General features: G+C 39.2%; 3 protein-coding genes across 3 annotated transcripts; 2 read left to right on the top strand and 1 right to left on the bottom strand.

Annotated features, from left to right (window-relative positions):
- The first annotated feature begins 2326 nt into the window (after window positions 1-2326).
- LOC121949153 (C-type lectin lectoxin-Thr1-like) lies at window positions 2327-4774 on the top strand. The gene is given in 5 exon segments (XM_042494769.1): window positions 2327-2383; window positions 3937-4056; window positions 4159-4299; window positions 4464-4567; window positions 4654-4774. Coding segments are annotated over 5 exon segments (543 nt in total).
- Window positions 4775-11203: 6429 nt separating this feature from the next.
- On the top strand, window positions 11204-17799 carry mettl21cb (methyltransferase 21C, AARS1 lysine b). Its single transcript, XM_042495312.1, has 5 exons — window positions 11204-11227; window positions 13102-13231; window positions 15126-15289; window positions 15372-15489; window positions 16970-17799. The coding sequence occupies exons 2-5, from the start codon at window positions 13114-13116 to the stop codon at window positions 17365-17367; spliced, it is 798 nt and encodes a 265-aa protein (XP_042351246.1). The 5' UTR covers window positions 11204-11227; window positions 13102-13113; the 3' UTR covers window positions 17368-17799.
- Window positions 17800-19250: 1451 nt separating this feature from the next.
- Window positions 19251-24269, bottom strand: LOC121949224 (rhodopsin kinase GRK1-like). The gene is made up of 7 exons (XM_042494851.1): window positions 23571-24269; window positions 22758-22885; window positions 21350-21507; window positions 21178-21261; window positions 20941-21065; window positions 20653-20854; window positions 19251-19571 (listed from the first exon to the last, which is right to left on the bottom strand). The coding sequence occupies exons 1-7, from the start codon at window positions 24267-24269 to the stop codon at window positions 19282-19284; spliced, it is 1686 nt and encodes a 561-aa protein (XP_042350785.1). The 3' UTR covers window positions 19251-19281.
- Between the last annotated feature and the right edge of the window lie 1836 nt (window positions 24270-26105).

Raw genomic sequence — 26105 nt, 5'->3', positions numbered from 1 at the left:
TAAATTTTGTATGTCGGTTCTGTTTCCTAAACACTTCCCGTTCGCTGAAGATTTGGTATTTAGTATCAACAAAATTTCAATCAATTATCTGCTGTATTGACTGAAGTTAAAACACATCTGCCTGTGATTTGGTCTATGAGCTTTGGCGCGTCATTAAAGAGACTGTAGTTAATTATCAACACAGTGAAAGAAAGCCTCTGTTTCTTGTAGCAAAGTCTATCAAATGACTACAAAAAGACATTATATCATCACAAAAAGCCAAACAAACAACAAGTACCCCTTTTCCACTCAAATTAAAACCAAATCTTTAAACATGGGTAAAATCACCAAGATAGACTGCTTTTCCTTTGCTAGGAGACCAGAGCTGTGTACACAGCCTTTCTGTTTGTTTGTTTTTTTCTGGTGTCGCACGTTGAACATTAAAGATGCACCAGAAAACAGTTAAGAAAACAGTAGAAAGCAGCAACAGAGCCAAACAAAAATGTTACAGTGGTTACCTCATTTTTTCAAAACAAATCTGTTACTTATTCAGTCTCTCTTTCACACTCAGTGCTGATTTATTTTGAGTGATTTTCTAGTGTCGCTTATACGGAAAGTATTTTGTGGCAGCACATTATTGAACCATCATTTCGTGCTATTTTTATCAATTAGCTCCACACTTAGCAGGTGTTCGTATGTTTTTCTGCAGTGGGAAAGGGACTAAAGAGGCACAAAGTCAGACAGTCACACTGTCTTGCTCTTGTTAGAATATTTTTTTATTTTTATAAAATTATATAATAATGTAATATAAAAATATAAAGTATTCACTTACTCTGAATCCTTTTTGAACATGTATGGGAGGTGTTAGTATGTCTGTAGTCCCATTTTCTCATAATTAGTCCATTGGGTACAAATAAGAGATTTGCCTTTTTCCATCAGTTTTATATTTTATTTTCTCTTTGCAGTGGCTCTGGGGATGCCATCATTTGCTTCAGATGTGGCACAAAACCCTGTGGTGACCGAAGAAGACCAGAGCCCTGTGATAGGAGACTGGGTTCCTGTGCAGGGTCACGTGGTGGTGGAGGATCCCGCACCACAAGTCAGACCTGTCTCTGAGGAGCAGCAGGAGAAATTGGCTCCCGTGATAGTGAACATGGAGCAGAGTATGGTGGAGCAGGAGATCAAAGTGAAGCCACAAGATGGACAAGAGCAAGAGGGCGAAGTAAAGACAGAGGTTAAAGCAGAGCTGGAGGTTAAGGAGGAGCAAGAAATTAAGGTGGAGCCGGACGTTCAGGTGGAGCCAGAAGTTATGGCTGAATTGAAGGTTGATGACCCCGACTTTCGGGTGGAATCAGAGGTTGAGGTGCGCCAGATGTTCAAGAGGAGTTTCAAGCGCAAAGGAACCTCGATGCAGAGACTGAAATAAGCCCAGAGATTGAAGAGAGGCACATCGACATGGAGGGAAAAAATAACCTGGCGGGCGAGCCAATCATGGAGCTGGAGCCTCTAGATGATGACAACATGTCCGAAGAGGACTTGAGCAACACTGAACTGTCAGAGGTGGAAAAGTCTATGATAGCAGCATTTCAGAATCAACCGATGTCGGGAGGAGGAGGGGCTGATCAGGGAACGTTACTATACTTTAGATGGAGAACCAGATGTTCAAAACAAATATCGGGTGGAAATGATCCCAGAGGCCGAGAAAGAAACAGGTCAGGAGTTCAAAGGGAGGCACATCGACTTGGTGGGAAAGTATGAAATGGCGGGCGAGCCAATCATGGAGCTGGAGCCTCTAGATGATGACAACATGTCTGCACAGAGCAATTCAGAGCTGTTAGTAAAGAGGAAATACGAACCAGTGGGTGAGCCAATCATGGAGTTGTTACCCCTAGATGACAACACGGAGAAGTCCGAAGTGGGAGAGACTTTGAGGGCGACATTTCAGAGTCAAGATCCTGCCAGCCAACTTCTTCCAGAGGAGCAAGAGGGGCTCATACGGAAGATGGCTGGAGAGCCGATCATGGAGCTCGAGCCTGAAGAGGAAGAGGCATTTTTACACCAACGGCTGATGCCAGATGCTGCTATCATGGGCGAAGGGCCGTCTCTGGACTTTAAGGGGCAGCAGATTCAACCTTTAGAGGAGTATTTCCAAAACGAAGAGGCCAGGGTGTGGGCGGACACACGGCCAGACTTTCACCCGAAGGCGGGCTCGGAGTATGTGATGATGGAGGAACCAGGAAGACAGTCGGTTAGGGAGGAGGACCTCTTTAGGGAGCCACACATGGAGAACGACCCTATGCTCTATGAAGGAGATCAGCTGGCGCCTCAAAGAGAAAGGAGGTCTTTGATGAGGCAGGGAGTTGAAAGTCCTGAAGACTGAAGATTATCACCAAAGCCAGACTAAGTATAAATAAAATACTTCACATACAGTATGAAGAGGAATGATTACAGTGACCAAAAATCAGTGTTCACAAGTGCATGTGAGTTTTGTTTAAAAGTAAAAATGTGACGGTATCCTCTAAAGAGAAACAATACTGAGTAATGCTGTAATTTTTTGCATCAGTTTATGCTGTAAATGTCTATTTTTTTCAAAATAAAACAAATGTCCTCTATTACTTTGGTGTTTTTAATGTGAATGTTTTACATTTTGAGAGAAGCGTGGGGTAAAACTTTTAACCAACAGATACCAGAAATATTGAAATGAAATACCCTTATGAGTCATTGCCAAATTAAGTACTCCCTAATTTGCATACATTTCTAAAACACATCTAAACTTTGGATAAAGCCAGGTTCAAATGAGTCAAACATTCTTACAGGGTATTTGTGGATATCTCTTTTTATCACTCAATAAATTAGAAATTACTGTTCACAGCCATAAAAAATCTATTAAGCCATGTTTTTTTAGGAATAAAATGTTCTATAAATCAGGCTATGGATGATGTATAAACAAATCCCTCTATTAAAACATTCATAATGCTGACATGAATAAAACTGGAAAGTTTGGTGGATATACGTGATTTTTTGTTCAGAGGATGAATACAAAAATACTCATTTTGAGAAAATGGCCTTTAATTGATATAAAATAATATAGTATATAAAGTAAAATAGTATTTAATAATAATATAATAGTATATAAAGTAATATAGTAAAATAATATAATAATAGATATTACCATGACATTTCTCTAGCTGATTACTAACAATTATTTTTTGTATTACCAGTTTTATGAAATTTCATGTTTATATATGCAAATGAGGCAGGATCTAAATAATTGTTTGCTTTTTGCATAAATGTCCAGAACAGAAATCTGAACACCTAAATGTGTATTTTGGGTGTTTTCTTTCATCTAGGCTGAAGCAAAACAGGCAAAAATCTCAAAATTAACCAGAGCATGACTAAAAAGAAATGATTTCTCCTCAAGTGTCTCTCGGAAAAAAGTCAAATTTGTTTCTTTATGACACCTAAGGCGAACAACTTTGAAGGCAATAAACATGATGAAGGCAATATGGCCATAAAAATCAAAATTGTGCATGTATCTCCCGGAATTGCCCATAAATAAAGCCACACTGGGATAGAGTAAAGTTAGTACTGAATTATGATATAAAATCTACAATAAGTGTTCCATATTATACCTGGGCAATATAACTAAAAAGATAACCAATTGGTCAAAATCCTCCTCACAGCTGGAAGGTCAATACAAGAAGAAAAAAGAGTGAAACAAGACAAGTTAAACAGAAAATGGAAAAAATTAATTAGGTTTAGAAAAAAAAATGCGCTGTATAATTTTATTGAAAATAATGTACATTTTCTTACAAAAGTTTTAATGTGCAGATACTGTATATTGATTCACTAGCTGTAACCTCCTGTTTTTAGTTGTAAGTTTAGATGTTATGTTTTTTTGTGCATGTATGAAGGCATTTAAGACTGGAGAGATTTTTAAAGATACTGTACTTCCAGCTTGTGGCCACAGGGCAGAGCTGTTGTCCTGGTGTGATACTGGAGGGGAAATGTTACCAGTTCTTTAGAGAGCCAAAGAGAGCTGAAGATGCGATATATTTAGGCTACATATTCTCCACTGTCGCATAAACATACCTTAAAATCTATAAAAACTTAGACTTTTATAGAAACACACAATGTGTATAATCACCACTCTCACTTTTCCTCCCTGTTTCCCATCAGTCTTTCTGTCAGAAACATTTCCCCGGCGGCCACCTGGCCTCCATCACGAGCCGACACGTCCACAGAGAGGTGATGAACATGATGCTGCGGCAGAGTGGGGCGTGCACGAGCACCTGGATTGGCGGGCTGCGATATCTGGAGGTCTGTGTGTTCAGTGAAGGAGGAAACCTATTAATGATAATTCAGCCTTCACTAATCACATCGTGGAGTGCTTCATTTCATTGCCATGTTTGTATCTGGAGGGTAAATTAAATAAACGACTCCTCTATCTAATTTCACCTCATTAATCTGCTGTTATCTGTCAGACCGGTCGCTTTATCTGGTTGGATGGATCCCACTGGAGCTACGCTGATTGGCTGTCAGGGGATCCCCATAACCCAGCGCACGTGGAGGACTGTGTGGAGCTGCTGCTGATTGTTGTCTAAAACTATACTGAACATATATTTTTCAAACTTTCACCCAATTTCTAGTTTTTTAATCAGCTGATCGTTTGCCTCCTTTAGGAAATGGAAAATTTAATGACTTCACATGTTGGGAACCTCAGGCCTTCATCTGCTGCTACCCTTCTCTGCAGAGAGCTCCTTTTATATCTGCTTATATCTCTGATTTGATGTAGTTTGTTACTTGTAAGTACATTTTTAAAATATCACATATTGAAAAGGCGAATAAACTGACTTAAAGGACCATCACATAATTTACTGAATACAGTAAAATCAGGACTTCTGAACATGTTGTACATTATATTCAGTATGGTTTTATTTGTTTTTGATAACAAGATAATATCCTATAAATAAAGAAAAATGTATTTAATTCTTATGCTTGTTGCGACTATTACCCTTCTGAAAAAAGCTTACTAAATTGAACATAATTTAAGTGTATAAAGTATACAAGTGTCCCTAATTAACTACCGAAAGCTTTTTTAAAATACATTTAAAAAACAAACTGCTTATATTTTTAATGCCACTAATTATATATATATATATATATATATATAAACAATTAGTAAAAAGTGCACAAATAGCAATTAGTGCAGAAGCTAAAGCACTTTTTTTTAGTAAGCTACAATCAAAGGTTCAGTGTGCAGGATTTAGGGGGGATATATTACATATTGAAATGGAATATAATGAGTTTGTTTTCTTTAGTGAAAGACATAATTGTTTGTTTTTGTTACCTCAGAATGAGCGTTTTAATTCTACACAGGAAGCTGGTCCTCATTTCTGTGGATTATGTTTCTATAGTAGCTCAGAACAGATAAACCAAACACACATCAGCCACCAAAGTTAGCAGCCCCTCTGTGACAAGCACTTTCATAAAAATACTAATGTTTTGGTGTAACACTGCTTTATTCAGTGTTTTTACCGGTTTAAATCACTGGGTCTGTTTGTTTTGAGGAGGAGGAGACGCCCGCGGGTAATTTGGCTCCTGTAAAATCCTGCTGAATATTTGGATCTTCAGTTATCAGAGAAAAAAAGGTGAGCACACATTAGCAGGTGCTGTGCTGGGGGCCTTTCTGGGATGTGTCAAACACTGACTGAGAAACACTGCCTTGTCACATGAAACTGCTTTATTCAGTGTTTTTACTGCTTTAAATCCCTGGGTCTATCTTTTGTTTTGTTTTTTTTTTTGAGAGGAACAGACGCCTGCTAACTGGGAAAAGTTTCAGTTGGTTGCAGTCCTCAATCCTCACTGCTAAATGCTCCTAAATCCCCCTAAATCATACACACAGCTTCTTTAAATATTGTTTAATGCACTTTGCCTGAAAATTGGACTTCAGTAGATTTGCACCTACATGGTGTGTGTGTAACCTTCTCTCACTGATTATTTTTTAAATCATATCAAATGACGTCCTTCACATTTACATGAAGTTAATGTGATGTCCATCAGTGCTACCCAGCATGCCCTCTGTATCCCTGTTTGTTGACCTGGGGCTTTAACCAGCTGTTTTTTGAGGTTTAGGTGATGAGTGTTTACCAGGAAACAGTGACACAACCATCAGTCCGATGGGTGTATCTAAACCTCCAGTCCATCCGAGACCCATACACGGCCGGCTCACCTCATCCGACTCACGAAGTCCAGGAATTCTGGCTTATTTATCAGATCAAGACGCAGTCGCTATATCTATCTCTCCTTGTGCCAAAAATCTGTCATGGCTATAGAAGCTGTTTACTCCCAGATTTCGTGTTCACCGTCTGCAACGTTGCTGCCTGGATGTTTATGCTGTTCTGTCAACGTGGCATCTATACTCAATGAATTCCAATCCTCGTCTTCCCCTTTTGAATTACAGGAGCTTATCGCCCATTAACTGATGTATTCACACACTCACGCTGTACATGCAGCTACTGTAAAGCCTGCCAGCTCTCACATGTTGCTGTGTGTGACTGTGACTCATTTTCCACTGGCCTACACAAGCTTTCCCTGACCTTTGGACGTGGAGGTGAGGATTACCACCTCTAAGGTGATGACTGGCAGCTCTTTATCCTTCTATTTTAATTGCAGACTGCTACTAACATACTAATACTAACAGCCACCATCACTATTATGAGAACATTTTACAATCCTAAGCTATTTTTTGAGAAACACAATATTTGACACATGTAAGCGTTATAGATTTTCTATTGTTCCCCTACCTGGAAAAGTGACTTTTGCTGGATTTAGATCACAGTTGAATGTGCTTCTCCAGTCTATAACTGGCCTTGCTGTGTATCACGTGGGTACATTACAAAATTATATTTTTAGACTGTGTGTGCATAAGATCTGCATCATACGGCAGGTGTATACATTCAAACTGATGAATGAGAAATAATTAAACAGCAGTTGTAACAAGAAAAAGAGGCAAAACAAGAACATCTGTGCATTTGATGAAACTGTCAATACATCCTGAAAGCAGTGCATGAGACAGATAAACTGTGAAAAAACATCTGGTTGTCTCTTCCTATTGCTCCTAAGAGCCAACACAGTCAGTCATGTCAATCACTCAGTCAATCTGTCAAACTAGGCAACGCTAATTAACTATGAATTAATATTTTGTTACGGCACTGACTGTTTCTCACCACAAATGTTTTCATAGACATATTTCAGTGTACCGTTTAGCTGTAAAATTATAAAGTTTGGTCCGGCCACCACTTTGGGAACAAGTGAAGAACCATCCACCGGCCAGAGCGAACTTTCTTATTTCACAGCTTAACAGTACACTAAAATGTGTCTCTGAAAGCATCTGAGGCAATAAATAGTCAATGCATTAACAAACTAATTAATATTTGATCTGTGCTGCCTAGTTTTTACACAGTTCACAATCAGAAAATTGACAGCTGCGTTACAGACTGGCTGTTTGCCCTCAGCTGCGGCGTATTCTTGCAAATGCAATTGAGCATGATTGAGCATGATGAGCATGATTTTTTTACAGTCTCATGTACAGCAATCAGGATACAGGACAATTTTAGCAAATATAACAAAAAAGTTTTTTTTTTTTTCCGAAAAAATACTAACTGTAGCATTAATGAGCAGGGCCAGTCCTGCAAAGTGCTTCTTGTTTTGCCTCGTTTTCTTGTAGTGACTCCTGTTTTATTAATTTATCATTCATCTGTTTAAATGTAAATACCAGTCTGATTAGACTAATTATATTCTCTGTCTCACATTTACTGCTGTCAGGACAGTACGACTACTACTACTACTACAGTGTCAGCTGCAGAAAATATGACAAACGTTACCAACTCTAGCTTTTAAGTGATATAAACAAACATCCACAGGGTTAGGGGGATAATATACAGTCTATTATCATAGTCTATTTTTGACAGTGTTAATAGGTCTCACTTTAGTCTTTACATGCTTATTTGTATATTATGTGTGCTCAAATTAATATTAATTATTTACAAGTTTGGTTTAGTGCCATTGAACACATTACAGTTGGGGGGTGGCTAGGGGGGACAAACCAAATCCTACTTTGGGCCCCCAAAAGCCTAGTGCTGCTCCTGCATCTGTGCAGTATATCATTCATCAACAATGACTGATAAATGAAACAGAGAGCTGTGGATTCCTGCTGTCGAGATGCTGATGCTCTGGAAATCCCCTAATACCTCGACTCCTTGTTGTAATGTGTTGCTGTTTAGATGAGAGTGACTCAGTGTTGCAGCTTGCCATCTGTCAGTTCAACTCATTTTCTAGCTTCATGCAGCCCAAACAGTTGTCTGCTGGTTTGTTTGTGTGTGAGTGTGTGTTCACGCACCAAAGCTGTGAATGCTCCCCACTGAGCCCCACAGCCCGGCTTACAGAAACACTCTGCACAGTGAATACCGCTGTATGCATCCTCGGGCATAAACTTTGCGTTACAGACTGGAATCTGGTACTAAAACAGTCTGTGAACATCGTCGACACAACAGCTTTTTATAGTGCAAATACCAGCTGTAATCTGCACGCTTTTCTTCATGTCAGCGTACTTTTGTCACGATACTAGAACTTCTAACTTTGACTATAACTAGAATAACAGTGATTTTTGAAACCATTCTCAATATCACTGGGAAAAATTGATATTAAGAGCATCAAATTAAAATATTAATCAAAAGATAAATTTAACAAGGCCATAACGTGACGACGACGACTTTTCTTGGATCAGTAGCAGAGAATAGCAGCATGACTGTCGTAAAAATTAACATTAAGAGAGAGCGAGAAAGTGCAGCACCATTGTATGTGGAAAATGACCACATAAACTATCTCAAATTATCAGAATATGTATCAGTAAAATGATGTCGGTGCACATGGCAGTTCTGTACAGAAAAAATAAAATACTAAAAACTTCCTCATCTGTGTCTGGTCAGATATAGGAGCCATTTTCAAGAAAAAATAGCTCATATGAAAGTCGGTTATGTTCTTAAAGACCACTGTTCAACTGAAGCTTAACTGAAATAATGTAGACTTTCGAACATTTCTTTCTATTTTTGAATGCCTTCGATAAACTTTTAGATTATTTAAAGGGGGGTTTTTTTTAGTTTTGAGTCTGTTTATTGAATTTCACACTGCAGGGAAATCTATGCAAACCGATTGTTTCTTAAATTAGAAGAAAAATACATGAAAACGTTTTGATGGTTATTAAAGCTGGGGTAGGTAGAAATCTGGAAAAGGCTCTCCTCTCTGTCCTAAGCTCCTCCCACCAGAAGACCACGGATTTAAGCACGCGTTTCGTGCAGTAACCCAGTGATTCCCACATACTGATTTATTTCATTGCACAGTTGCATGCAACACATTCACTGACCGCTCGCACCCCTCTTAGAAGTCTAGCGTCCCCTTTGTGCACTTGCATTACAATATGGTTAAAGTTTATTGTGGAATTTGTGCACAGTGACGCCAAAATAAAACTGCCCACCCAAGTTTGAAAGGACTTGTCTCATCTCATTTTCTACAAATTACATGAACTTTAGGTCACAGCTCATCATGCGAAGCATCCTACTGTGTGTGGATAATGCTTATGGAAGAATGAATTAATATGTTAATAAGTCTACGGGGGGGACTGTCATCTTGATGTATACGGAATATAATAAAGAAACACCTTTAGTGCTGTATGGTCACATTTGCAGTTGCATTTTAATCGTCTGTATCCCTTCTGGTGATTCAATCTGTGGCCACTGGTCCTCTTTACTGATGCAGCTGGTTGGCATATGTTGTTTTTCTCATCACATTTAAACTGCAGGTCAACTCCCAGTTCTTTTAGTTCACGGCTAAAGACTTTTCTCTTTGCTACTGCCTTTTATTAAATAACACATTTCTCACTCTGCAATGACTTCTTTTTAGTATTTAATACATGTCCTTGTATTTTTAAGCTTTTTTAAGTTTTATATTGCATTTAGATGTGTTTCTATGATGCGTATCTTTTGCAATTTGTCTCAATGCTTTTTATGTTTTTTGAAGAGTATTTTAAATTGCCTCATCGCTGAAATGTGCTGTTGCCTTAAGGGACTCTACGAAAATTACAAGGGTGGTAGAGCCTGGTCTGAAAAAAGGAGGGTATGATAGAGTTTAGGAGAGCGGGGAAGAGTCTTTTATAGCATATTTATGTTGGGTTTTTTTTATACTTATGAGTTATATATTCTGTATTGTATTGTCTGTGGTTCAAATGTGCAAATGTGACACAGACTTTTATTTTATCTCTCATTCTCGTTTCCTGTTATCTCACCTCCATCACTATTTAATAAAGGCCCCCCCCCCCCCCCCCCCCCCCCCAAAAAAAATATTTTTTTATAATGATAAAGTTAAGCCACCCCTCAACCCCCCAAATAAATTTTCACACAGTCCCTAAAATAGTTTAACAGTTAATAGCGTTTTCTTCTACGTTTGATTAACTAACAAACTTAAGTTTATGTGCATCACAGTGAGCAGGAGAGAGAAAGACGGAGCACACGGGTTAAAAGATGGCACGCGTCAGATGGGTGTAGAGAGGAAGGATAAATTAATCAAAAGTATTAAAGGTGGAAGTATTAATTCCAGGTCAGCTCTGTATAAACAGCTTTCTCACGCTCTTCTTCTGATTGCTTTAGAAATCAACGCTCGTCTCTGTGGAGTCTGTCAGGTGGCACACATCCACCTCACACATCCATAACAAACCTGGTACACATCTCCCTCCCAGGATAAACATAAATATGCAAATATGTTGGCATTGCTCACAGTGTGAAAACATGTTGTTGTCAAATGTTTGCTTGTCCCCACAGCCCTACCTGAGACCCCTGCGTAAAGCCAGATGTCTGGTTCGTTAGGGATGAGAGGAGGGAGCATTCTGCAGATGTTGTGAAACATTTTCAGAGGAAAAGAAATGATGGATTCTGATTTTAAAGCAACAGTAGCGTAAAGTAATATTCAGAATATATACACACCGACAGGAGGAGTTGATGTTGAAGTTCTGGGAGGGGTCAGGACTGCTCATCTCTCTTCCAGAGATTATAAATCTGTTTCTCTGCTTCTGTGTGCCAAAATACCACAGCCTCGCTCAGGGGTGTGTCACAGCGTCTATAAACACAAGAACACAGCAGAGAGAAGTTCAGACACAACAAGGAAAGAAGAAGGAAGAGACGACTGCATCGAACAGGTATGTTTCAGCAATACGCTTAAAGGCATTTTGATATTTTTGGTGAATGAGAGAAATAATTATAAGAAAATCAGTATATCAACTTTACTTAAAATGAAAATAATTTTAACACAGTATCATGATGTTCCTTCCACATATGCATGAATATGATGTGCATCTGCGGTAAATAACAATCCAACGAGTCCTCTGTATCCCTGCGTGTGACACGGGGCTTTAACCAGCTGTGTTTCTGGGCTCCAGACTGGAGTCCAGTGACAGCCAAAGAGACTAGTGAACTAAATCTAGTCCGTTCTTAACTCGCTCCAACTTTTACTGAGCTTAAAATGTGTGGCAAACATACAAATCATTTACCATACACACTAAAAATAAAACTCCTCGCCAGAAGAACAACGCAAATGTTTGTGATAATCCAGATAATTAAAACGTAAAGATATGCATCTCGACCACATGGCTTTTATGCCTAACTGAAGACTAAACCATGAATGCAATTTTAACAATAATTATTTAAAGACATATCAAAACTTGTTGAAACATAATAAGGGAGTAGTTTTCAATATTTATATCATTCTGTTTATTGCATTTGCTTATATCTTTTATATATTTATATTTTATTTTAGATTTATATTCATTATTTATATTTTTTTATTCATTATTTTTGATGTTTACATCATATATCATAACTTTTTCTTGCTTTCAAATGGTGCGGCATTAAAAAAACAATGTTAAATAGGCATACAGTATATACATGCATCTATATATACACATGTCTGAACATTTGTGGTAAAAAAAAAATATATATATATATATACATATATATATATATACACACATGTTTAATAGCTGATTGTGCTTTAATAAATAGACACGTACTATAGCTATAGATGGATCTGTTATATCCAGAGGATGTGCAGAAATTTAACACATAAAAGTCACTATATTTGTCATAAGAAGCTTTCTTAAAATGACACTTCAGCATTTTTTAGCCTGGACCCCCATTTTCCAATGTTATTTATCTACTTTATCTATCTAAAGTACCTTTTACACTTCATCTTCACGGTGGGAATTTCATGCCGTTATGCGGCCTCACAATTCTGTATAAAAGGTATTGTCTTTGTACCTTTAAGCCGGCAGCAGCGGCAGTAACAGCTCTGGAACTGTGTCTGTATAAACGAGACATCCGTCAGGGATGATGGGTGGCGAGGGTCTGACGTTTTCATAAAATGTTATGTGTGAATCCTTTTTAGCAATAAGCAGCTAAACAACAGCAGCCAAAGTCTGTAAATCTGTAAAACAATGATATGAGGACGCTCCTACCCTCTGAGCAGAAAATGTGATCTGCCACCATATAACAGCGTTGCCAACATATGTGTTATATGTCACACTGGAGGCCATCGATGTTGTGTTACATGTCACATCCGGAACGCCTCTTTTGATTTTCAATGCCGGCATGCTGTCTATAATCATACACTGAAGCACTAAGATTGAGTGGCAATATGGCCAATGGTGTTTTTTTTTTACCCATAATGGAGACTAAAATCCAGAATATCTCGGTCTCTGCTCAACAAATTAATAATAATATATTTTATTTATAATAATGCACTTTACATTTGGAAAAAAATGCTAAAAAAGTGCTACAAGCATAAAAAACTGATAAAAACAACTAGCATAACAGAATATTACAAGTCATAAAAATATGAGCATAAAGCAAGTAGAGCAACCAGCAAGATGTTACTCAAAAGTCTCAAATTCATCACATCTAATCCTTGCCTTGAGTCCACTAACTTTTTAAAATGACTTAATCATAGTCAAAAGCTACACTAAAATGTACTCATGTCATGTCATAAAAGCTTAATAGCCTAAATTCTCTTCAACAGTATTCAGTGGTCATGGAGAGATTGTCCACAGGCAGTGAGCATGTCAGACAGAGGGATTGTGGAAAAAAACAAGAGATGGACGACAAACAGGGTGGGAAACTACAGGTGAAGCAGCGGACCACAGATGAAGGTAACTTTGGATTGAACACTCAAGAATAAATGTACAGTGCCTTGCAAACGTATTCATCCTCCTCAAAGTGTTTCCTATTTTGTTGCATTATAAACCTGTTATTAAATGGATTTTTATTGGGGTAATGGACCTACACAGAATAGTCCAAATTGGTGAAATGAAATCTAATTGTTTTTTAATTTTTTTAATTAAATTTCCCTTTGCTATGACGCCCCTGAATAAGACTTGGAGCTACAAATCACCTTCAAAAGTCACATAATTTGTTTTAAAAAAAAAAAGTCCACCTGTGTGTAATCTAAGTGCCACATGATCTTAGTTTGTGTTTGTGCTCTGAAAGGCACCAAAGTCTGCAGAAACATTGTGCAAAGTTTCCCACCAAGCAAGTAGCACCATAAAGACCAAAGACATCATCAGATTTGGGAATATGTTGAAATAATATATGAGTTAAAAGACAGAAAAAGTTATAAAGGGGTAGGGATTTATAAGTTTTACTTCTATTTACTCCTTTTTGGACACCTACTTTTTTGTTTGTTTGTTTATGTTTTAATTTTAGGTTCTAAATTAAGTAATTCATTAATTATTCGTTTATGTTTTTGCAAGGCTCTGTATGTCTGTATTTTTGTACATCTGTATATAACATCATGCAGATTCTTCGATTCTTGTTTTTAACGGTTCAGAATCGATTAAAAATCCTAAAACATCGATTGTGGAATATATTCACTAATATATAGTCTATTCTTAACCCTCTAAATTTTTTATTATTTAGAAAAGTCTTAATAATTTCGCACCGTTTGTCGCCTTACTTTTTTCGCCGGTGAAAGCTGCCGGCTGTGCCGCTCAGAGGGATGTCTCTCTCAGTATCCAGCCTGGGAATTCAGGTGTTTTTACGGGACCTTTTTCAATAAATACACACAGATAGATCCGATATTGTGTGTCTTCCGTCCATATTTTATCCATATTTCGATCGCAAAAGTACATTAGCATCGATGCTAAACGCCATATTTGGTTTCCCATGGTTCCTTTGGCGAGGTCAGACGTTTGTTTCGGTTTTCCGCCAATCGGAAGACGAGCTGACGCTTCGTATCCGGTGACGTATGGTACACGTCATCTCGAGCAAACTGCACTGATTGGTCTAATCCGACTGTATCTATCGCTATGTGTTATTAGTAGCGCCTCCTGCATTAAAATAAACTCTGGTAGCCCATATAATAATAATAATAATAATAATAATAATAATAATAAATAATAATAATAATAATAATAATAATAATAATAATAATAATAATAAAGGGTAAATCAGGAGACAGTCTAACAAGCAGCAGGGCCTCATATGGTTGTAAACTCTGTGTTCGCTGCAGGCAGAGCAGGCAGGAGAATCAGACGCCTCTCTGAAGTGTCAGGAGTGTGATGTGGCCCTCTGCAGCATCACAGAGAGGAGCTGCTTTGCAGAATGGCACAGATAATGGGATACACAAACAACTGAAAAAAAAAACAACAAAACAATGGGACTTTTTTTTTTTTGGAAAAGTGTGTCCATTTTTTGAACTATAATAATGAAAGTGTTTATTTTTTCACTTTTTTTCAATGACAATGTTTATTTTTTCACTTTCTGATTCCCAACAATAGGTTTCCTACAGCAAAAAAAAAAGCTTATACATAATAAAACTTCCATAATTTTATACACACATTGCCTTCATAACATAATATGCCACTGGCAAAACAGACTGGAGTACATCCTGAAATAACACCGTATATATTTTGAAATCGTTTTGAATCGAGAATCGATTCTGAATCGAACTGTGACCCCAAGAATCGAAATCGAATCGTGAGATACTGAAAGATTCACACCCCTATCTGCCGCACTGTAACCTTCATGAAAAACTCTCCTCTACAGTGTCAACAGACCAGAAGGTGATGGCAGGAGAGGCTTCAGACAGGAGGAACATCTGGGAGCCGAGTGTTTACTACGCACTGGGGAAGGAGTCTTTTTATTTTGCTGGTCAAGACATAAGCATCCGAGAGTCTATGGATACTTACGGTGCTCTGATCTGGCCCGGGGTACGCTCTGTTAATATGTGACTGTGTGTATCTGCATATTATCTCACTTCTGTTGTTGTGATAATGAGGATTTATTTTGTAGGCGATCGCTTTGAGCCAGTTCTTGGAGAATAACCAGCAACAAGTGAACCTGATGGACAAAGCAGTGCTGGAGATTGGAGCTGGAACCGGCCTGCTCTCAATAGTGGCCAGTCTGCTTGGTAAGTCTCTGATAATTGAGTCCATTTGCACTTTACAGTGTGTAGGGAGGACAGGAAATGGCTCTAATTTGTCTGTCCTGCACTTTTGTGTGTGTGTGTGTGTGTGTGTGTGTGTGTGTGTGCGTTAAAATGTTGAATGTTTCTCAAATGTTTTTACAGCTAACCAAGATTCTTGTAAATTGCTTACCTTACAGCTAAAAGTTTAAAAAAAGATTGCCCTCACAACTTGTATGAAAGATATCCACACAAACACATTATGAGTGTAATTAAATTTGATGAGTTTAATGACAAAGCAGAGAATTCTAATTCTAATTCTTGATACTTAACATAACTCATAGAGGCTTTTTGCCAGCTTGTGATAATAACAGTTGGTTTGGTGTCAAATCAGCATTAATCAAGACATTTTTATAAGAGCTGTAATTTAAATTTCATACCTAAGACACACCTAGAACAGTCTATTTAATTGTGGCTCTTAAGGAAATCCGTGGAGGGTTTATTGCATAAATATGCACTCAATATTTTGTGGGTTTCTGTTCATCTTTTGTGCAAAATTGACATTTTGGCCTTTTGGTGGAACTCGAGGAAACATCAGCACGTCACTAAAACACTGATTCATTGTGTAGGAGGCTTGCCTATCCACCCACACTAAAATGTCTGCAAACAGGCCAGTAGTTGTTAAGATATTGACAAGAAAAAGTGATTATGCTGTGATACTGATATTTACATCCTTTGGTCTCCTTCATTAAACATGCAGCGGGAAAAAATGTAATTTTATGCCAGATTAAACAGAACATTTATTCACACAAAAGGGATCATTGCAGTGATAAAGAACTGGTTCCTCTGAATCCTCTTCATTGCTTTCCTCTGCCTTTATCAACTAAGAGAAATCCATAAAAGTTAATTATTCTTTCAACAATACTTCAAAACCAGCATCACTGGACACTGGACTTATAAACAGAACCAGTTTTAAATTTTCCCCCAAAGAAGGACATGAATGTGTGAAAAATGTCATGGCATCGCAGCCAATAGTTGTGGAGACATTTCACTCAAAACTGCAAACGTCAAAATCATTTATTTTTTACTTTTTGTAATCATTGATTTGTTTCATCGTACTTTCATCGTATAATAACTCTTTTATTATACGACTACTACGAAAAAAAGGTTAACTTTTCTTCTGGAGTATTAATACAAGTGGGCACGTATGGATGAGATGCGGCTATGTATCAATGGTTTATTATACTCTGCACTAAACTAAAAAACATAATGTCGTCACTAGAGGAAAAGTCAGGGGATCGCCAAAGTCGTTGGCATTGATTTTCAGACAACAACAAATATCTGTTCGAAATTCCATGGAAATTCGCTGTATAGTTGGACCTGTATCCTTCCTGGAGCTAAAAATGTGCCAGTAAACAAAGAAAGTTGGCGAATGAGTCTTACTATCTGTACCTCAGCTGCCTCGGTGTTCGTTCCTCTTTTCCAGGTGCTTGGGTAACGGCGACTGACCTGCCAGACATCTTGTCTAACCTGACCTTTAACCTTATGCGAAACACCAAGGGCCGGTCCCGCTACACCCCTCAGGTGGCCGCTCTTACCTGGGCTAAGAACCTGGAGCGAGACTTCCCCTACCCGTCCTACCGCTACGACTACGTGCTCGCAGCCGACGTGGTCTATCCCCACGGCTGCCTCGAAGAACTGCTGGAAACCATGCGTCACTTTTGTCGACCAGGGAGTCGAACGACGCTGCTGTGGGCCAACAAGATACGCTTCGAGTCAGACTTGAGGTTTACAGAGTGCTTTGAGAGCAGTTTCAACTCCATTCTGCTCGCTGAACTCCCGCAGGAGGAGGTGAGGATATACAAAGCCACGGCAAAGGAGTGACAGAGGAGCTTTGGGAGGTGGAGATTCCTGAGAGGTTAAAGGTCCAGTGTGTAAAAAAAAAGGGGGCTATATTGGCACAAATGGAAGGTTTTCATTACTCTAAGCCTTTAATATAGGGAGTGGGTCCTTGTCTAGAGAATTTTGCCATGTTGCACCGCCATATTTCTACAGAAGTCAAGTTGGACAAACTAAACACCAGCTCTCGATAAGGTCATTCGTGTTTTCACGCCAGACTCTCTCCGATAAGTGTTGGAAAACACTGTTTTCTGCTCATTGCAGACAGGCCACGCATTGTTCAAGAAACACTGACTTGTAATGTGAAACTGCGTTATTCAGTGTTCTTACTGGTTTGAATCATTTGGTCTGTTCGTTTTGCAGAGGAAGGAACCTCAACGGATAATTCGGCTCCTGATAAAAAAAAAACTCCTGAATGTCCGCATCAGAACAAAGATGAGCACACATTAGCAGTAGCTCGTCACGATATCCCGAACAGCATCGAAAAAATACAGATTCTTATTGTGAAGCTGCTTTATTCACCATTTTGATCTGTTTAAATCAGCAGGTCTGTTGGTTTTGAAGAGGAAGAAACCTCTGCAGATAATCTGTCTTTCTGTAAAAATATCTCCTTCACATCTGGATTTTAAGTTATTGGGTTAAAAAGGTGAGCATACATTAGCAGGTGCTGTCACAGACCAGGAGAATTTAAACAAAAAACTTCTTAATTTAGTGTTTTTACAGGTTTAAATCACTGGATCTGTTTGTTTGGAGAGGGAGACGCCTCTGCGGATAATTTGACTCCTGGTAAAAACCTCTTGAACAATGAACATTAAAGAATCCTAACCAGGGGAAGTTTCAGCTGTTTATAATCTGCAATCCTCACCACTAGATGTCACTAAATCCCCCTAAATCTTACACACTGGACCTTAAAAGGTTTTTGTGTTTTAATTTGAAAAGAAAAAGTAAATTCAAATTTTTTTTCTCGCTGATTTAAATCAATGTAGAAAGTGGAGTAAAAAAGTAAAATCTTGTTCTGATCCGTTTACACAACATTCCTGGACTGTGCTGTAACTGTTGTCAAACAGAAATGAAGCTCCGGTTTTCATTTCAAAAAGCTATTTTATTTGCCAGCACGTTTTCATACAGTTGATATTTTATGAATAAGTTGATACTTGACTCAACTTTTGCTCAAAAGTTTGTTGCTTTAAACATTTCTCTATATTCAGATTTGTCTCTTGACTACATCAACTTTTATCAAAGGTGCTCTGTTTTTGGCTACTTGTGCAAAAAGTGAATGATGAAATAAAAACGTTTCCCAAAAAGCATGAAACTTTGAGTTTCTGGTGTTGTAGCTTTTGGCATATCAACAGCAGCGGTTAATTTAGCTGTTTATAGTAAAAACTAAGGGACAATGAACTCAGTAAAGAATAAAAGGTACTTTCCTCTAAATGGCATACACTCTATGCAAGCACACACGCAAGAGAGTGAACCCAATACTCTACATGTTCAACATGTGATTGTCACTCAGCACCAAAGTAAATGCTTAAAAATTTGTTTTTTTTAAATGCATTTTAAATCTAAAAGCATTACAATCAATTAACACATGCACACACAAAGAGAGGAGAGTGAACGAAAACAGAGAGGGACGAAGAAAGAGGAAAGATGAAGAGAAAAAGCATGAGGACAGAGGATATAATTTCAATATTATCTTTTAACCTAAATCTATGTTTACATCCATTCCAGGTTGAAAGTCCACCTTCATTCTGTTCTTGTTGTTTCCTGCGTTCACCAATAAAAGTTTAGGGTCTCAAACTGTTTTAATCTGCCATCAGAAAGCTCAGAAGAGACTTGTTTCTGTCCTGAGTATTTGAGTCTTTATGGCGCTGTGCAGTCGATCTTCAAGCTGCTTCAGTGGCTCTACGATATGCAGCAGGTTGATGACTTTGGCTGCTCTAGTATGGACTCCCTGCGGAGGTCGTTTGGGATGCTACCCTCAGGACCCCAAACGTTGAGCTCTCCGTAGATGCCCATTTCGATCATCTCCTCTTGCCAGGGGATGGGGATGTTGCCCGAGGAAAACTCATCAAAAAAGGTCTTGTCCGGATCCTCCAAGGTCACTCCCTTCACCGAGGAGAAAGCCCCGACGTCATCCAGACTTTTAGCGTACACCACTTTAGGGTCGGGAACAAAAGGGGGAGGCAGAATACCTGGGGAGGTGAGAAATGGAAATCAAGGATTGATGCCACTTTTGAGGTATAAAGTTATCAAACTATGGCACATAGTTACTTAAACTGGTGGTAACTTAAACTGAACAAAATAACTGACGCTGCTGCTCTTTGGTTTGTGGACTGCTGTTGTGAAGCCTTGAAATTCAGTATTGGCGGTTATTTTGGAGCCAGAAGTGACCGGATGGGAGGATGGAGATGTAGAGGAGCGAGAGCTGGATCTGACTCTCAGACTGTAGCGATGCCTCGCAGACAGCCCGTCACTCAAAGCGGCTTTGACCTTAAATATGCATAACTTCAAGCCATGATCAAATAAATGTGTTATATAAAAACTAACCCCCCATACAGCTGTCATAAATGTTAAATGACTGTTTTTGTACCAGGCTGTAAATGTGTTTATTTCTGCTGTAAAGTTGGGCATTTTAACATGGAGGTCTATGAGGATTTACTCAGTTTTGGAGCCAGCCTCAAGTGGCCATTCATGAACATAGTGCACACATTCGGCCCTGATTAGTTATGGGCCAAAGTGTGATGGCAAGATAGAAAAGAAAGATGTAATCATGTCTCCAAATGGAAACTACTAGAAAAAGAAGTGTGGATCAGGTGGAGATTTTTTCAAGCAACTCTTTTGAAATTGAAGCAGATGAAAGAGAATCGAGCGCAGGTGGTGGTGTTTATTTAACTGCTGCCTGTGGAGTTGAAGTGAGCAGTGCAAAACATTAAGGCGATTTGACTCAAGTTACCTCAAATTTATATTCAGTAGGAGTGGTATGGGGAGAGAACATCATGGCTGTGGCTGATGGATAATGTTGCAAAAATAACGTCCTGGATTAGGAATAAACCTGCCTCCTAAACTGTCCGTATATACAGCTATATAGGAAAGGCCTATACTATGTTTAAATGGTGATTATTAATGGTGGTACTTAGAGAGCCAAAGATTTTCCAAGAACCACTGGTTTAATGAAAAGAAATATGCCTTTTTTTGTTTTTATACATGCCAATTCATTTTTCCAGATATATTTTCCAAACCCCTGACAGGATGTTTTTTTGTTTTAAATGGTACCTGCATTGAGTTTCCTCCAGTTGACATCATTGAAAAATGGGTGTGCTCTGATCTCATCACAGCAGTTATTCTTAAAACCCATCCTCTGATCGACCTCTTTGGCCAGCAGCCCTGCACACAGCGACTTCGCATGCTCACTGAAATTCTCCGGATATTCCACCTGCCGTGTCAGCATACGCTCTTTCATCGCCTCACGCTCAACCTAAACACAAGACAAATACCATTCTTTTTTAAAAACACATTTTGTGCAAAATAAAAGCTCAAGGTTTAAAAAAAAAGGCAACTGACCTTTTCTCCTCTGTTTCTGAATGGATTTTTAGCAGCAATGAACTCAAACAGTGTCACCCCCAGAGTGAAGTAATCGACCGACGTGTCATATTTCTCTCCTTTCAGCATCTCTGGGGCCATGTACCCTGCAAGAACCCCATGACAAAAACAATGGGATGTATGTGAATGGGAAAATTACACCTCTACATGTAAAATGAATTGCTTAGTAACTACTTCATAGATGCAGATGACACCCACCTGGTGTCCCTGCATATCCTTTGGTTAGTGTTTTGCCTTCTTTTAGCTCCACAGCGAGACCCAGGTCAGATATACGCACATTCCCTGGTTGACAACATAAATAAATCTTAATTAGCTATTAATTACATCAGCAATGGGTGTTTCTCCTTGTGTTTAACTAAAAGTGCATTACCATCATTATCGAGCAGCACATTTTCTGGTTTGAGATCTCTGTAGATGATTCTTTTCTGGTGGAGGTGCTCCAGGCCCTGGATGATCTGAGCGATGTAGAAACAGGCTCTGGGCTCCTCAAACCCCGGGTTGTTCTCATCCACCAGGTAGATATGGTACCTTCAGGGAACAGAGGAGAGATAAGCTTTGGCTACAATGTGTATCAAAATACATAAAGTTAATATAATGCTGTTTTCACATGGGTTTTTTATATATATATTAATTTTGCACACAAGAGTCCTTTTTTCTTATTTAGCACCGTCTGCAGACATTCAAATGTGATTTTGAAGAAATGAAGGGATTTTTTTTTAATGAGAAATCAGTCTTAAAATGGTTATGCATTTTCTGAAAGTGTGACTTTAAGTGTCTGGTATATTTTAAGGAACTACTTGGGGATGTTTTTGTGATTTCGAGTCTGAGAAAATAACAAAATTTGCATAAAACCTGCAGTCAAGCGAATCTTCAACAGTTGATGAATGTTACTGAGATAAAGTAACGGACACATGCAGCTGCAGACATTTGCGTATTTACAGACAAATAACTGTTCAGCTGTTAAAAGCGACCAAATGTGCATATTATCGCATACAGTCACTCCTGTATGATAATGTAACTGGGAGGAACCATCATTGAGGGATGAATTGTGGCACATTAGATTGTTAAATGTGTTCAAGGGCATAGGTTTAGAGTCAACATTTATCTGCCATAAAGTCTTGATAGTCAAACATTTAATTTCCTGCATTCTAGTGAATTTCTATGCACCAATTTGTGTCTTTTCTGCATCAATTTATGGTGTCAATATCTTTAATTTTGGCAAAATAAAAGTATTTTGCTACTTTCATGGTTTTACTGGGGAAGGGACAAATGCACATGTAAATATTAGGGGGGACGTGCCACCTCTGTCACCTCTAAAATCTACACCTATGCATGTGTTCTGGTGACTAATATTCAGGGTCTTCATGGAAAACCTGGTAAAGTCTTTGAATGTAAAAAAAAAGGTTTTGAAAAGTCAAATTTTGTTGTGTGAAATGTATAATCTTCCTCATTATTTTACATAATGGCAAATGGCAACGTTTTGTTCACCCTATCCTCTTCCCCACATCCCCTCTCCCTCTTATGTATGCCTGCTAACTGAAATTATGTGTGTTCATGTTATAGGTTATTGAAAAGACACAAAAATGTTTAGAATTTTGCCACTCAATATTACAACATCTCTCACATTATTTTTTTGGTCAAAAACACCCTCTGCAGACAGCACAGATGCTAATAAGTACTGCAGAAACATGTTCTGTCTGTCGAGTTAAAAAAGCTGTACGAGAAACATGAGCTCTGTTTCTTCCGTTCGTGTTTGTGCTTTGAGAATGTGAAGTTACTTGAGGTCTCCTCCGTTCATGATGGTCATGACCAGACAAAGTTCATCCTTTGTCTGGAAAGCATACGCCAACGACACAATGAAGCGACTGTGAACCTTCTCCAGAATCCTCTTCTCCACCATCGCCCCCTACAGGAGGAAATCAGGAGAGACCAAAAACAAACCCGTTTTTTAAAAGAGAAAAACTGAAATCTACACTTTTCTTAAATCATGTTGAAGACGAGTATTGCTGGTATACATGTTGTTTGAAACTGAGGTTAAAATGACCTCAAACAAGTCAAGGGCAAGATGTAACTGTGCCAAGAAGTTCCATTCAAAAGAGCTTTCCACTAAAGCTCCCAGTAATCACTCTATCCCTGTCTCAGTGTTTAAAACTGCAGGCTAAAGCCAAACGAGACAAGAGGCAGAGACAAAGATGATTAGCACCATCGCAGTCTGCTCAGCGCGGGGCATTTTCTCTGGAACACGGAGCCAGCGAGATGCCTTTATTAATCAAATCACTGCACGCATCGCAATTAAAAGAGCTTTGTGTTTCCCTGAAATGTGATCTGTGGAAATGTGACAATACTTTTCTCATGCTGTGGCACTTAATGTAAACTGGGGCTGGATTTATTAGTATTTGACTGTTACTGAGATACTGTTAATACGTCAACATGTCAGACCCCTAAAAATATGCATTTCAAACAATAAGTGCCCAAAACTGGCAGCATGCATGTAAATGCAGCCCATATATTAACCCTCTATGTCTATTCAAATTTAACAAAAGACCAACAGCATGGTGAGTACAGCAGCATATTCTCTGTTGTCCTCTCACCTCATAGCCTTTTCTCTTCTTCAGCCTCTTCTTGTTGAGTTTCTTACAGGCGTACAGTTTCCCCGTTGCTTTCATCTGACAGGCAGACACCTCTCCGAACCCTCCTTTCCCCAGCACACGGAAATCCAGGAACCAGTCTGCATCCATGGGCTGCGTCTCCAGCCACTTCCACTGCAGGTACCTCTTCAGATACAAGCTCTCCAGGAAGAAAGTGTAGGGGGCCTCACGCAGATAGTCCAACGTCGTGGCCAACGCTGCGGCGAACAAATCATCGCCTGCAGCCTGCTGGTTCTCCTTCACCTTGGCGATGATGTCCTCGGGCAGGAAGGGGCAGAAGTGTTTGGCAGAGGGGTCCATGTAACGCTGGACAATCTTTGAGGCCTTCTTTTCCCTGTCTGAGTCCTCCGCCAGGTCATATCCCTCGATGTCTTTCCACAAACGGCAAGCCCCGTGATACTCTGTGTTTGAATCCAAGAATTCCCTAAAGAGGCGTTTGCCGATGGGCTGCTCCACGCAGACCGTGTCAAAGGCCAAGTCCAGGGTGTCCCTCAGGCCCTCACACACTGTGATGTGGGGCAGCTTGAGGCGAGAGTGGTACTTCTTATCCCGAGCTGCTGCAGCACTGGAGCCATCGATGCTTCCACGAGCGTTGATGTACGCGGAGTTCGCTACCACTGTGGTCAGTCCGCCGATATCCATGTCCAGGGCCGGTGACTGTTAGGCAACGCAGAGATGAGACATTGCAAAGAGAAAACAGGATAAATGCTCCTCGCTGATGTGCAGGTGGTAAAAGTTTGAATCAAGGGTGCGAGGACAGGACCCAGATCAGGGAGCAGTGGGACAGGCAGCATGAGAGAGAAAGGGGAACCTGAGACTGGTGTCTCGACTAGATCCCAGCACACTTTGAGCACTGCGTCACCCTCATTTACACACGCGCACACAAACACACACACCTGAGTCAACACCTTTCGGTAATCCATTAACACCCTAATGCCCCAGACAAAGTGTGCGAGCAAATGCTGGAACAGAAGAACACAGGCAGCATGAGCAGCTGGAGTTTCACCAGGCAGTCAGCTGGCAAATCACAGTGGGACGTTCATGTGGTGTCATCAAACAGTTGCTGGATGCTAGAAGCGAAGCACGGCTTTGAAAAAACAATGTTTCCGATTAACTTGGAAACCTACGGTTGATGAAATACATTCAAATGACCTTTTTTTTCACAATACACGAGCTGGTGTTAAACACAAAAATTACATTAAATCCTCCTTTAAATAAAACATCCTTTAGAGTGGGAAATTTTAAATAAATTAAATCTTAATACAGGTTGATATGCCATTGTGTACAGTGAAAGGGTTACTGGTTGCAGTAATTGCCCGTGCTAGCCTCTAAGAAATCTAGGATCAAATTCAGTGTACGTGATTGGGAGACAACAGCCTAGTTCAGTGTAAAATTAAAATTCTTTAGTTCAGTTGAGCAGTCTGCTCTTTTAGTCTTTAAAACATCAAATTACTTTGTGTCGCTGTCCTTTTTCCTGCTGCGCAAGCAAACAGGTTGTGGATGTACAAAGAAGGAATCTTGTACAAAAAAGACCAATTTCAGAGGATATGCTCTTGAATTAAAGGGACGTTCAACTGCAAAATAAAAACACAAATTATTCCTCTTACGGATTCTTATTTTATCTTTTTAAACTGTGTTTTTAAAATGACTAATAAACCTACTTCATCAGAAGTGCGTTTTAAATGTCTAGATTGTTTGGGTGTAAGTTGTCAAGTGTTGGAGGTAACAACCAAAGAGGTTTCCGTCTTCTTCGCCGACATTGATGTTGAAAATCTCAACATCAATGTCTCTTTCCAGAAATCAGGACTCAGTTACTCAAGATAATTCACAGACCTTGCTGTGAGCAGCTTCACAGAGGAACTGTTTGTCTACCCAAGTACACCAACCGCATCACCGTGCAGAAGGAAGCGTGCATCTACTCATGGATGAGAAGCTCATGCTTGTGACAGCGGGTTTTATTCTCCCATTACTTGTGCTGAAATCACTCTAAGAGATTTAGTTGTTGTCAGTATTAACAGGTGGAGTAATTACAGCAACCAGTAACTGTTTCATTGCACAGATCAGTTTTAAGATGGAAAAACATGAACCTTTCCTTTAAATGCACATGGGATTTTAAGGGGAAAAAGGAGCTTAAGTGTCATGCACTGACACGTTCTGCAGCCTCAGGATCAGAATTATTGAGCAATCGCAAACACTTTACAAAACTTGGAAATTATTCAGTGCCTGCAGCATGTGCTTCATTCTGACCCTTATTGGTTCTCCATGTCAAAACCATTTGGGCACATTAGAAAAAAAAGAAAGGGTCCAGTCTCAAAGTCAGCGCATGGACCTCTTGATTCTTCCGTACATTCAAATTAAAAGCTGATAGATACTGAATGATTTTAGCACAATGTAAGTAAGTAAAGGAACATTTGATCATTTGTTCTCACCTCACAGCCTCTTCTTCTTGAGTCTCTTGATGTTTGTTGTTTCCTGCAG

This window comes from Plectropomus leopardus, chromosome 10 (assembly GCF_008729295.1).
Source record: "Plectropomus leopardus isolate mb chromosome 10, YSFRI_Pleo_2.0, whole genome shotgun sequence".
Classification (NCBI taxonomy): domain Eukaryota; kingdom Metazoa; phylum Chordata; class Actinopteri; order Perciformes; family Serranidae; genus Plectropomus; species Plectropomus leopardus.
This window is presented reverse-complemented; position numbering and strand designations above follow the sequence as displayed.